At 34.3% G+C, this 15,000-nt stretch overlaps 1 protein-coding gene across 1 annotated transcript; it reads right to left on the reverse strand.

Annotated features, from left to right (window-relative positions):
• Positions 1-2,427: 2,427 nt before the first annotated feature.
• Positions 2,428-13,684, reverse strand: LOC144968941 (uncharacterized). Its single transcript, XM_078907825.1, has 2 exons — positions 13,414-13,684; positions 2,428-8,393 (listed from the first exon to the last, which is right to left on the reverse strand). The coding sequence occupies exons 1-2, from the start codon at positions 13,497-13,499 to the stop codon at positions 7,727-7,729; spliced, it is 753 nt and encodes a 250-aa protein (XP_078763951.1). The 5' UTR covers positions 13,500-13,684; the 3' UTR covers positions 2,428-7,726.
• Positions 13,685-15,000: the final 1,316 nt, after the last annotated feature.

Here is a 15,000-nt window from a genome sequence, read left to right on the forward strand (position 1 = left end):
AGAAAATCAAAATTAAAGTTTGGAAACCCATTGAAATCGCCACATGATAATATGAATTGAACTGAATGTGAATTACAAAACGTATATATTTTGACCACAAGTCAGATGCATATAAAAAACAAGCTATTGGTTGATTTTAATACCAAATTATTGTGACATTAGAACAGTAAGGGTCTTTCGGACTTTGATCGATTTTCCCCTGTGGCCTTCAGATTGAAAATGAAATAAAATATATTTTGTATAATCCAAGTTTGAGGGTGCTTATATCTTTAACGATAATTTGCAATACACTTAAAGCTTAAAGTCTTTTCAAAAACATGACAGTGTTTCTTTGCACGAATATCTGTAAAACCATTCAAATCAGAAACACAAGTGTATAATATAATCGCACTCAAAATCACATCCATTAACTTTTGGACCAAAACCCTTTTAAGAAAGAGTTGCCTTTCTTTTTTTTCATCTGCATTTATGATATATATTATGTAGTATTATTTAGCTGTTCTCGAAGTGTTTGCATTTATCGTCATATTCATGTTTAAATATTTAACTGTAACTCATTTTAAATCGTGATTATTATTGTTCCAAATGTTGTTCGAGACAAAAGTACCGCAATAAGATTTAGATCTGCTATGCGTGTCTATTGATTTGAGTCATGTATAGAGTTGGTGACGAATTAATTCAGTATTATGATTAGTATAATGATGAAAATAAAGATGTCATTCACTACGTATACTGCAGGATTTTGAGTTGTTCTAGCCTTGATTGTTTGTTTGTTTTTAAGGGTTTTACGGCGCTTGCAACACATTTAGGTTATATCAGCACCAGTAAAAAAAGAAGAAAATAGCATAGTAAAAAGTTCTAGAATTACAATTAAAGCACCCAAGAAAAAGTAAGACATAGGGGAACTGGGAACAAATAGAGATCAGGTGTAGATTCCAAGAACATACCACCAATGTACTTAGTTTGAGATCACCTATAAGTCTCATCCGGACACACGCACAAAATCCAACAAAGAGGAATGCACTCAAATGCTTACATTATACCTTCAAAATAACAAATATAATAATACATAACAGAGAGATGATTTACAAGGAAAAAAAACATCTCCCAAAATAATAACTATGCATTTGACTGTTTCCCTCCCAGCCAGGGCCAGGACAAAACCCAAGTAATCTCATTCCAAGACAAAGACTGAAAGCATGTTGGAAAACAGATATAAGGGGATAGAAGACACAATATGGGAGGTCAGGAACCCCACCCAATGTTCTAGCCTTGATGACTGTGCGGATTTGTGGTCTAGTGGTGTGACACTCATTTAGTGATGAGCGAAATAGGATTAAAAAGTCTGATGTCACGTCCGCCTAGCAACGAGCAGCTTGGTTCTAAACAAAGAAAATCGGTACTTTTTATTCTTCATGCTGGGTAGAACTTTTTCACAAGTCGTGTGATCAGAATGTATAAAAGTCAAAACATGATCAGATTTATAATGTTTTCCTCCTCTGGATACACTTTTATGCTCATCGGAGAAGTATTTCATAAGGGTGTCCGCCATTTTCCGGATAGTTTAGTTGCTAAGTCACTACGCATCATTACGAGGGAAGTGACTTCACGACTGTTGAAGCCTATTCCCCTTAGGAAACGTTGAAACGCTTCTCCCTCTTTCCCCCTCCCCCCTAACCCTCATCAGTCCACAGTTTTGTCTTCTCTTATATCATTTGTCCTTACCATGTAAAACTTGAGCATTTATATAGCGCAATATCCACTAAACGTGCTCAAGCGCTTTACAAGGGATCCCTAGCCAACAGCAACACTGAACATGTAGAACAAGACATATTGCCTGTTAAGCGATATTAATATTACAATTTTTTCCGACAGAGACAACGCTGTTAACTGCCAGGTACTCATTTTACACCTGAATACAGTGAGAGAAAATCTCCCAAAAATGGATCCCAGCCAGGACAAAATCAAGTTCTGGAGTAAAGACAGAAAGCAACATAGAAAAAGAAAACAGACATAAGGAGCAGAAGACATAATAAGAATAATATCTCCGGCCCACTAGGGAGATAAAAAGACAGAACGCCATAAAGTCGTCTCAATCAAGACAATATATAGAGCATTTATATAGCGCAATATCCACGAAACGTGCTCAAAGCGCTTTACAAGGGTCCGTGGCCAACAGCAACACTTAACATGTATGACGGGACATGGCGCCTGTTAGGCGATATTACATGGGTTACAAGAGAACAGAAAACCATGTTGAGGAACCACAGATGGAGAAAGGTGTTGTTTGCACGACACTTTCCAAGAAAGCTCCACCAATCTTCCTTCTATGAATAAAATAAGGTGTAACGATGGAGAATCAATCACGAGTGACACAATTATATCAACAAACAACATGAATGAAGTTAAGGAACAAAAACAATCATATCATTGTTAAAAATTTTATTTGGCATGAACATGTTTGTGAAATTTGTGTATTAAAACATAATCATAAAACATACCCACATGCACACCCACCCACCCACACACACACACACACACACACACACACACTCAAAGATGGTATATAATCAAAGCACACACCACTACCACCATATTTCTACATTGAAATTGAACCAAAGTAAACTTTCACCAATCATTAAGTCGTGGAAAGATGCAGCAATAATATTTATGTTTTTACAAATGACAAGAATTAGACGCGTTTTCTTCATGTCATGTCATGATACAGCAACACAATATGTATTATATAGAATTCCAACCAAAGACCTCAATGGATCAAAAAAGATTAAAACTGCGAAAGACAGAGCATTTCCATAAATTGAAAAAGAAAAAAACAAAAACAAAGTTAGAATTTAGAAACTCCAGTTTTATATTTTCGATCATCACAGAAAAGTTGTGCAATATATTTTTAACTTTGAAAAACAAAAGAAATACATGTATTTCCAATCAGCGGAAACAACAGTATGACACTCTGGAAAGTAGGGGGAATGCGTTATCACCGATTCGGTCCCTTAGTTGTGTCCAAAATGACAACTACTATTATAAGGACAACTTAGATGTAAACAACATTTCTCAAGGTTTGCTGGTTTCTACGAGTGACCTTGTGCGTAAGTAGAATGGTTAAACCTGTGCGATTTCGTTTCTGTAATTATAATTTTGTCACATATCAAGGGACTAAATCAGGTAGTAAATGCATTCATTCAATAGACAGCTCATTTGATTTTAATGTTTAGTTTAGTTTTAGAATTCAAATGGGGTTTATGATACATACATATCATTTCAGCGCCTAAGAGAGGGAAAATAGTACACAATAGGGAACAGAAGTAGATTCCAAGAGCACACTATCGAAGTGCTTAGTGTGAGATCACCTAAAAGACTTATCCAGTCACAAGCACAGGCCCCCATTAAGAGGAACACACTCAAATGTTAACAAATCATATATAATATGTAAAAAAACACGATACATTACATAACAGAGAGAGAGTTTTACAAGGAAAAAAATATCATCTCTCAAAACTAACTATACATTTGACTGTTTCCCTCTCACCAAGGGTATCCGGTCAGGGTCAGGACAAAACCAGTTAATCTCATTTTCCAAGACAAAGACAGAATGCAATTAGAAAACAGACACACAGGGATAGTAGACACAGCAAGGACCTCCCTGCCCACTATGGGAGGTCGGGAACCCCACCCAGAGCGTCTTTTATGTCAAAATGGTATGCAAATTAACAAAGAAAACAAAAGTTATACTTTATAGATAGCAATAGCTAATACATGACTCTAAATTCGTTACAGAGGTTCCCAAGCCTAAAACAATATTTAACAAGTAGTTTGTCTTTGTCTTTCAGGGTTTTGCGGCGCTTGCAACACATTAAGGTCATATCAGCACCAGTAAAACGGAAGAAAATGGGATAGCAAAAAGTTCTAGAATTACAATTTAAGCACCCAAGAGAAAGTAAGACTAATGAGAACTGGGAACAAATAGGGATCAGATGTAGATTCCAAGAGCATAACATCAGTGTACTTAGTTTGAGATAACCTATAAGTCTAATCCGGACAAAAGCACAAGACCCAACAAAGAGGAATAGACTCAAATGCTTACATTATACATTCACAATAACAAATATAATAATACATAACAGAGCGATGATTTACAAAGAAAAAAATATCATCTCCCAAAATAATAACTGTGCATTTGACTGTTTCCCTCCCAGCTAGGGCCAGGACAAAACCAAGTAATCTCATTCCAAGACAAAGACAGAAAGCATGTTTGAAAAGAGATATAAGGGGATAGAAGACACAGTATGTACCTGCCTGCCGCTATGAGAGGTCAGGAATTGAATTGATTTGGATATGTAGTTAAAATTGTGACTCACCACCTCCAAATGATTTTTTGTTGGATGAAAATTATGCTGAAAATCAAGTTTGAAGTTTTAAAAATCCACAAGAATGACTAAATTTTATCTTTCAACGGTTTACAAAATGACATTCTTCTTTAAATCTCACTCAAATTCCATACTTTAGACGAAAAAATGTTTTTAATCCAAACAAAAAAAAGAAAAATCAGTTTTTTTCTTTTGCTCATGCCAATAAAATACAAAATGGGAGCGATAAGTCACATCTGTTCAGTCAACGCCACATTTGGATCGAACATTGATGAATATTGCATCTTCCTTGAACTTGAACTATCAAGTATTACACATTTGGAAATAAAAAGATGTGATTCATGGGAGAGTATGAGATCAATGAAAAACAAAACAAAAACAAAAAATCTAGATTATTCAAGTCAAGCATATACCCTGGGATGGAACCAGGCTTAGAAAAATAAATATTCTAAAAATGCATATATACGGATGGGGTAAGAATTTTGACAGGACAGAATACTCAGGTTTGAAGAACAATCCCGAATACATTTATGATACATATAAAGAAATTCCACAGACATGAAACGGATTTGTGCGTTTTTAAGGGTTTTGCGGCATCTGTGACACATTAAGGTCATATCAGCGCCAGTAAAAATGAGGAAAATGAACTAGTCAAAATATTCTAGATTTACAAGAAAAGGGGCATTGGTTCAAATGAGGAACAGATGTGGATTCCAAGAGCATACCAACAATGTACTTAGTTTGAGATCACCTTAAAGTCTCATCCAGACACCAGCACAGGATCTCACTAAGAGGAACACACTAAAATATTTACAGAATACATAACAGAGAGATGATTTACAAGGTAAAAAATATCATCTCCCAAAACTATAACTATACATTTGACTGTTTCCCTCCCAGTCAAGGACTCTCGTCAGCATCATTGTGGAGGAAAAAAAAAAGGGAGATCTACTATAGAGATACAAACAAGAATGTTCTTACATTAGTGGGGTAATCCAGGGAAACCAAGTCCAAGGTCACAATATGACATATTTAGTTCAATGAAAATTGATATATTCCTAGATGTTTTGTATACTAATTCTTTAAATATCTAAATTAGAACAAAAAATACAACATTTTTAAGGTGAGAGGTGAGGAGGTCTGGAAAAATAGAAGTGATTAAATGGCATTTTAAGTCGACATAGAAATATTGTGTCAGAATTAAAAGTTTATAAATAGATGCTAATTATAAATGCATTTAAAGCAGCAATTATAGGATAAAACTTGCGTTATTCAAATGTGAAGATGTCAACATTCTGTTTAACTAGAAATCAAAATTGGATGAAAACATGTATGTCGGACTTTGAAAAGATTTCTATGTCACCTCACATAAAAAAGAGTAACCCCATTTTAATAATTATTGCAAGAATACTAAAGAATCATAAAGAATAAATCTCCAAGACACCAGATTACCATGACAAAAAGAGGACTCAAGTAAATAATGGGTGATTAATTCAGTTTTTTAAAATGATAAAAATGTAAGTAAATAGATGAATGCAATTAACTTCAAATGCTTATAAAAATATGAAGAAAATACTTCTGTAAAATGGGTGAGAATCAAGATGATCCCATTGTATACAAACGCTTTCATTTCGATTTTAAAAATAGTTGAAATAGGCCGGAAGGAGGGAAGCGGGGTCAAACCAAGAGATTTATTTGTTTAGAACAGCTGTTTAAAATATGTCTTGAATTATAATATGATGCTAATGATTCCCCTAAATCCAATACCGTGATTAAAGAAATATTATATGTAATAGTAATAGGTCACCTGGGTACAAAAATTAAAAATAAATATTGGACTTTAATGTCCATAAACATATTAAAATTTGAATTGAACTTAAATGTACAGGATAAGAATTTGACATTAAAGCACCATTTTCAAATATTTATAGCATGCATGTAAAAAAAAAAAAAAAATTCACTGCCCAATCCAATGAATATCTTTGTCATTCTTCAAATTCATTTTAAAAATTCTCAAATTCATTCATACAAAGTGTTTCTAGAAAAATAGATAGGATATTTCGGCTCTGAATCATTTGTTTAAAAATCTTATGGAAGAATAGAAACTAAATTTTTCAGTTAAAACTATAAGCTTCATAAAAATCTAGTGATCAATTCAAAAACTTCAATCGTAAAATCAAAGTAAAAGTAAAAATCTTGAATCTTATTAAAATTATTTCATTAGACATAAACTCTCTTACTGTATAAAGATCTAAACTGCCATTGTAAAACCATTTTCTGTAAGTGAAATAAAATTTATCTAATTTCCACTAGCGAAGGGTTAATCTCAAAGATCATTGAGGTTAGAATAACAAATTGCTAAAATAACAGCACCTAAAATTGAGAATATTTAGAAATAGGCGTACACTTTATCGAAACTTATTCATATATGATAATCTATACATTACTTTACTAGACTTTGGATAAACATTACAAAAAACAACCAAAAGTCTTCCATAATCATAAAAAAAACAAAGGGACAAATGACGATCAGATTCTGATTTAGATTCACAATCCGTAAATCTTCTAATTCTACGTATAAAAATTTGGGCTTGATAATCATCTATTTTCCATTTCAAGATTTAAATAAAGCCAAAATAAAAATCTAGTATTATATACATAACTGATTTCATAAAAACAATATAAAAATACATCTCCTCTATTCTGAAATAACGAGTCTCAAGTATAAATGTATTGGCTGACTTACTCTAATGGAAAAAATTATTTCTTCTGATCGTTACCTGCACATCTTATCCTTAATGATTATTGAATTTTTTTTTTTTAATGGATAAATAGAAATAGAAATAGGCATGCTATAAATCTAAAAATATTCATATATGCAAGAGAGTAGAAGAGAATTACTTTAAAATTTTGGTTAAAAGCTTTACATGGCCAGAAGCCTTTCATACGTCTTCAGTTTAGGCTTGACTAAAATCTTGATTTCCATTCAAAGACTTCAACAAAATTTAGTATTTTCTCTACCTGATTTTATAAGACAAAATAAAAATGCATCTCTTATTCTAAAAAAATAAGTCCCCATAAAAGATTTTTAAAATCCTTCAAATTTTCATATGTAGAACATTGTTTTAAAACATAATTAAACATAGGAGAAAAAAAATTATTAAATAAAAATTTAATTATGGGTAATTAGAAACATGCATACAATATATCTAAAAATATTCATAAATAATTATTTGTACATTACTTTACAAGAGGCTTTTAAAAAGCTTTGGTTAAAAGCATTACACAGCCAAAAGTCTTTGATAAGCACTAAAACAACACATGGATGAAACACTAGTGAATTAGCTTGGGGCCCCAGGCATGGTCCAGGGTCGTTCTTTCTTCCTCATCTCCATCAAAGCATCAAAGGCTTTCTTGGGAGGGACGAGTCGATCATTGATTCCACTACGTTTCTTTTTCTTTGCCCCGGCCATGTAGCTGTCTTCATCCTCTGGTTCTACTTCCAATGGCCTGCGACGTGCATCCATATAGGCTGCAGGGTGATAAGGGGATCGATGTAAGTTGTCATTAGATAAAGCACTAACATCAGTTCTATCACCGTTAACGATTCTGTCACCAGAAGAGGAGAGATTATCCACAGCGTGGAAAAAACGACAATTTTTGCCCATGTGGCATTTCCCTTTTTTGAATTTCCAGCATATAGGTTGACTGGCAGGTTTTTGAGGGGCTGCTTCTGTCAATTTCACATGCTTTTCCAGAATTTGGTTTTTAGCTTGCTCTGCACGATCGAATGGATTCACAAATACAGATGAGCCAATGATTCCTGGATTAACTTCCGCTAAACTGGGCAATCTGGAAGACGTATTGGGTTTTTCTTTCTTGACTTTGATAGACGTTGTTTTCTTACTATCGTCCTCATTATCACTAACATCATCTGATGTTGCAAAGAACTTTGGTGGCGCACTTGGTAAAGCCGACGACGGTTCTTCTTTTATTTCTTCTTTCACTCTGAAAAGATGAAAATAAAAAATATATTAGTAATGGAATTCAAAATATCGGAAACAATGATGAATATTTTTAGCTTTCTAGCATGCCTATTTCTATCGACCCAAAGCCTAAAGAAGACAATTTTACTTGCGAATCATATAAACATGAAGGAAACAATCAAAAGAAACAGCACTTAAGAAATGTTTCCTACACATGTAATGGAAATAAATGAAACGTGCATGGAGACATCATTTGGAGTGTATGTGAACCCATTTTATAAAGTTATATCAAGTCTTTTTCACAATGTAAATTCCATAATGCATAGTTTTGAGGACAACGTTATTGTTATTTTGATGCAGCATTTCAAAATCATCAAATGTGTATTCTGTGACATCAAAAAAAAAAAGAAAATCAGCACTATTTGATGATATCATAAGATGACTATTACTTCATTCTTTGTTCACTTTTACAATTCTCATATTCACCATATTTAAAAAATTGACAGAAAGAATAAAGAATATTCTGGACTCAGATCTCTCTCCATCTTATTAATTGAAAGAAAGAGCACATTTAAGAAGACTACATTTACCTATTTAGATAAATATAGTGCTTCTTAAATGGAATGGAATATAAAACAATGAAAAACTGTGGGAACTTGTCATGGTTTAACTGAAAATTCAAGAGAAATTACACACGCATCTTCCACTTACATTACAAACTGTAAATATAAGTAGCCGCCTACCTTGAATTAGTTATATTCAAATTCATACAATGAAAGAAAGAAATAGACATCCATCAAGCCCATAAAAATACGAGTTTTCAATATTTTCATTGTTATATATCCATTTGTGCTGCTATGTGGTCTCATGGTATGACACTCGCTTTCGGATCGGAAGGTCCTGGGTTCAAGCCTCGCGCTCGGCGCATAGCTGAGTCCTTGGAAAAGGCTCTTTACTCACATTCTCTCACTGTACTCAGGTGTAAAATGAGTACCTGGCCGTTAACAGCGTTGTCTTTGTCCGAAAAATTGTAATATCGCCTAACAGGTGTCATGTCCCGTCCTACATGTTAAATGTTGCTGTTGACCAGTGACCCCTTGTAAAGTGCTTTGAGCACATTTAGTGGATATTGCCCTATATAAAAGCTCAATTAAAAAAAAATAATATTTTTAAAAATTCCCAGTCGAGCCATCAGTTATTCCTGAGAGTCCCAGATGTTACAACCCTAACAAAATTAGACCCTAATCAGAGACACAAAACTTCTTTGATTAATGGTTATCCTTCCAGTTCAATGTTTTATTTGGATTAATAAACCTTTAGAAGGTGAGTCACTCCGAGTTTTTACTTTTTGTGATGTAAGTGGTTGTAAATGGAATTTCTCCCAAAAGTTCCAACAAAAATGGTTTTAAGTTTTTAAAAAGAGTTTAAACAATTTATTTTGAATGCAATTTGAAGAAAGATTGGTCATGTCTGCCAGATGTCAGCAGACTGCATTCCAAGCATCAGTAACACACTTTATAGTCACCTGGAACAACTACAAAAGACGTCTAACTTCTACGTCATGGCACAAGACCGAAGGGCTAGAGCTCAGGTGGTTGCTGGTTCGGATAAGTAAGTAAGCAGACTGCATTCCATGAACAGCAATACACTACACCAAACTTCGCAGGAAAAAAGGAACCAAGGTAGACCAAGGCAAACATGTGTAAAAACTGTAAAGAGGAACTAAAAGCACAGGGCCTCATCCTACAGACCGCAATCTGTGCGTCGAAACCAAGAGCATTAGTGATTACTCGTAACTTCTTTGTGCTAAGTGAGACAACCCAAATATTTCCTCAACTAACCCTAAGAAAAAAATAAAACCTAGCACCTTAACAAAGACCTATAATTAACCCTAACAGAAAAAGAATCCACCAACCTCGAGCTAACCGTAATAGAAAAAGAAAAATCTAGGACTGCTTTGCACTACCTTTCAATTTCAAAACTTCAGTAACAAAATGGTGGCTGAGAACCAAAACAATGAACATTTTAGTTAGGAAATTCTAAATTTATACTAATCTATCAGGGTTTGTTCTAGAGTTTTTAAAATGCTACATTGACAAATTGGACAATTTTTAGGACAACACCATCACTTATGATCATTAATCAAATATGATAACTGTATGTATTTTGATTTGAGTCACTGAAAATGAAAATGTCATTATTTTATGGCGCGAGTTTCTAAATTTTTGTGTATAATTGTTATTTTTTGGCCAGACAATTTTTTTGTTGGCTCGAACGAAAAATATGTGGGTTATAGTTATGGGGAGAACCTTCACCCTCCAAGTAGTGCCTTCCAAACAAAATGGTGGATCTCTGATGTAAACAAAGTGACAAAATACGACCTAAGAAGACCTAAAAGGTCTCCCCTCAACTTTTTAGATTTGAATAGTGATTTGCACCTGGTTCCAGCTCGATGCTCTGATTTGTTGACAACGTTCAAATCTCGCTTAAAATTTTATCCTTTTACGTAATAATGTTGCAATATTATTTTTCATATTTTGTTGTTTAATGGAATTCGTATTACGTTTCCATGAAACTTGTCTCATGTTTTGTTTTACATCACTGTAAAGCGCTTAGAGCCTGTGACAACGGGGTAAAGCGCTATATATAATTTAATAAATGCCATTTATTAATATTATTTATTATTCCTATGCTCTTCATCCAAAGAAATGTTCCAAAAATACTGCTTTAGAGCAATATGCTTGACGGTGTTGTGCTAAAAATTGACCAACCAACAAATTGTATAAATAAATGCCTGACAAAAGATCCACGGTGAAAATACTAATTGAAAGAGCTGTTAGACTGAGGAGCTTAAAAGGAATTTCTCTCACCCCCCTAAAAAAGGCCTGCTCTATTTCTCCGAACGTTCGGAAAAACACTCTGGAAATAAACTTAAACTCTATGTCTCGGAATGCTCGATGAAATAATCTTGAACTCTAATTCAAATTCTCAAATGTTCAGCAAAATAATGCTGAACTCTATTTTCCCGATTACTCTGTAAAATAAGGTTATGGTTATACAGACTCCAATGCGAATGCCGAATAACCTTTATGTTGAGAAGGCAAGTTTGTTCTTCTTCTATACCTATTGTTTGTTTATTTGTATTTGTTGTTGTTAGGAAGAGACAGAAGAGAGATTGCAAGTTGTCAGCTGACCAACAAGTTTACGTTTATTCTTTTACTTTTTGGTTTCAAATTTCTTCTTCTTCTTTTTTTTGGGGGGTGGGGGGGTGGGAGGGGGTAGGACTACTCATTAAAACGTCTTTATTTCTCCGAACGCTTGGGGAGATAAACTTTAACTTTAATTCAAATTCTCGTATGTATGCTCGGCAAAATAATGCTGAACTCTATTTTCCCAAATGCTCGGTAAAATAAGGTTATGATTATACACAATACATCCCAATAGCCTTTACGTTGAGGGGGCCAGATGTTTTCTTCATCTTTATTTATGTTTCATTGTTTTTTTTTATTAGTTATTTTTTTGTTGTTGTTAAAAAAAAAACAGAGGAGAGAGATTGCAAGTTACCAGCCGTCCAACACAAAAATTATTTTTAATGTCCTTTTTTGTACGTAGTGTTTTTATGCACCTCCGTTGACGGTGTATCTTAACGGATCGTTTTTATACACCTCCGTCACGCATGCGCATTCCACCCAATTTCATCAGCGATATTGTGTTTCTGTATGTCGACATGGCGAAAGTTATATTGTGACATCTGTAGGATGTCTTTGTTAATAAATTTATATAAAAATATTAATAATTTAAAAAATCGAAATATAAAACCAGAAAATAGAAGTTGCATTGAAGGTAAAATAATGTTTTAGAAAGACCTTATTAAATGTGATGAACAGTCAGGTGGCTCCGTAGCGCAGTGGACAAGCTGTCAGACTCCAACCTTGAAAGTACCAGGTTCGATTCCCAATGTTGACCTTTTTTTTTTTTGATTTACTTTGTTTTTGTTTGCTTTTTTTTCTTTCTTTTTTTTTTCAAAAACTTTTTATCATGTTTTTAAAAAACTTCGATTTTAATTTTCTAAAATTATTTATTTATTTGAGATCAGTATTTATGTGCCATGTTTCTTTTTACTTTTGATTTTTTAAATTATTGTTATTATTCTTTAATTAATTATCATTGTACATCGGTAATCACTAAGCAGCGCGCTAAACTACAATCTAAAACTATTTAAACCTCATGGACGTATGCAGCAACAACTTTACCATCGCCGCCAACCGAGGTGCATAAAAACGGTGCGTTTTTGTACACCTCCAATGGAGGTGTATAAAAACTGTGCGTTTTTGTACACCTCCAACGGAGGTGTATAAAAACGCCACATTTTTTGTATCAGTTTTCATTTTAATTTCTTTTTTCGTTCTTCAATTTTCGCTTTGTTTCAAAAATTCTTTTTTTTGGGTTTTTTTTTTCTATTCTCTTTTTTTTTGGGGGGGGGGGGGGGGGGGGGCGGGTGTATTATCTAGATAGCTCTAGAACATGCTTCCTCCAGGTCCTCATAGAAATGGCAGAATGATGAAATTAAAATAATCATCGCCGAACTCTCGCAAATAGGTAACCAAAAACGGAAACCGTAAACTGTTCGGAGAAAAAGAGTTCAAGTTTATTTCCCCGAGCGTTCGGAAAAATAGTCACTTCGACTTCGAAAAGGGCAGCGGTCAGAGCCAGAAATTTCTAAGACTTTGGAATTTGTACTGTCCATAACTACCTTTCTAATCAAGATAGATACAATATTCAAACTGTTTTGTAATCACTGTTGCAAGCTTTTTCATATGATATTGGTTGCAAGTGCAAGAGTTACATTTAGAATTTTTGTTTAACCGCCGCTTCGGAGTTGAACTTGAATTTGAACCGATCATGGTCAAAATCAAATTGATCAACTTGCTCGAACAATATGTTCACTCTGTTAAATTATGCGACAGAGAAATAGATTTGTTAAATAACTTCAATTTAAACGTTTCTTAAACTTTTGCGAATAATGAAGATAAATGTGTTACCTTGTAATAGTGGTATCCACTAAAGAATCATTTTCAACAGATTCATCTTCACTGTCAGACGAATAGTCGGCTACCAAGGACGCCATCTTTATTAGTTCTGAAGAAAATGAAAGGTGGTTCGTAATTGGTTGAAATAAACAGGTCTAAAGTGCCGATGATCAGTAACAGAGATATTTAGTCTGTATTTTTACAAAGAGATCGTCTAACCGTCACCGTGTACTGGTACCAGAGACGAGAGACACCGAGCACAGTCAACCACAGAATAAGCCCGCCTTCCCACCGCCACCGAAATGACCAATAAACGACCAGCAATTGGTAAAATCTCGTTGGTCGTTTCCTTTACACGTGTCCACCGAGACAGAGACGCGACCCGTGTCAGAAATAGTAGTAGTAGTAGTAGTAGTAGTAGTAGTAGTAGTAGTAGTAGTAGTAGTAGTAGTAGTAGTCGTAGTAGTAGTCGTAGTAGTAGTGGTGGTGGTGGTGGCAGTAGTAGTAGTAGTAGTAGTAGTAGTAGTAGTAGTAGTAGTAGTAGTAGTAGTAGTAGTAGTAGTAGTAGTAGTAGTAGTAGTAGTAGTAGTAGTAGTAGTAGTAGTAGTAGGAGGAGGAGGAGGAGGAGGAGGAGGACGAGGAGGACGAGGGGTACTAGTGGTAGGAGGAGGAGGAATAGAAGGAGTGGTAGCAGTAGCGGTAGAATGGGTTAGAGGAATATTAGTAGAAGTTATGGTAGTAGTACTAGTAGCATGAGGAGTAGTAGTAGTTATATCAGGTGGTCACCAAAAAAAAACAAACAAAAAAAAAAAAAACAAAAAAAAACAAAAAAAAACGCGCCGCTTTTTTTTTGCCGGCTTGTATCTCTCAGATTCTTCATTGTGAAAATACAAATAAAACAAATTCTTATATATAGACTGTCAAAATTTTATGAATATGAATTGAGAAACATAAAAGATAGAGTGATTATTTTTTCAAAATCGTGATCAGAATAAATACAATATCAGAGAAAATAAATGGTCGCGGATCCGCATTGGAAACGAGTTCAAAATTCAAGAATCTGTCAATCTTTACTCAAGTCTTATCGATTTTAAACTATAAATCCAATTTTCTACTCATAAATCAGCCCAATCTAAATCTATAGATAGCACGCGCTTGGCCAAGAACCTCACAGCATTGCCATCCGGAAGTATAACGGACCGACACACAAAACTTTGTGTAACCTTAAACGTTTATTGTCTGGTTATTACAGTTTAGTGAGAATTACTCATAAACGCGGATGGCAAAAAAAAAAACAATAACAAAGACCCGAGAAACGTCAACTTCGTTCTATCTATACTTCGAAGCTACGAGAAACGTAGTATCACTGGCGAATCTAAACGCCAAGAACGTGCCTCCGATATTTGACCACACATCTTTCACAGCAAATGTTGTATATCTAGAACAATGTGAACAAATTGCACTTGCGCGTATTGTACACATCTGATATTCGAACGCTAATCGAACGCTAATCACATCTATCTAGTCTTGATCTTAATTCATTGTAACTGGCATTCTTTTGCTTTGGTTTGATAATGTGAAACATAATGCTTGCATTAC

The sequence above is a fragment of the Berghia stephanieae genome, chromosome 3 (assembly GCF_034508935.2).
Source record: "Berghia stephanieae isolate SIO BIC M18660-M18661 chromosome 3, UCSD_Bste_1.3, whole genome shotgun sequence".
NCBI classification, from domain to species: Eukaryota; Metazoa; Mollusca; class Gastropoda; order Nudibranchia; family Aeolidiidae; genus Berghia; species Berghia stephanieae.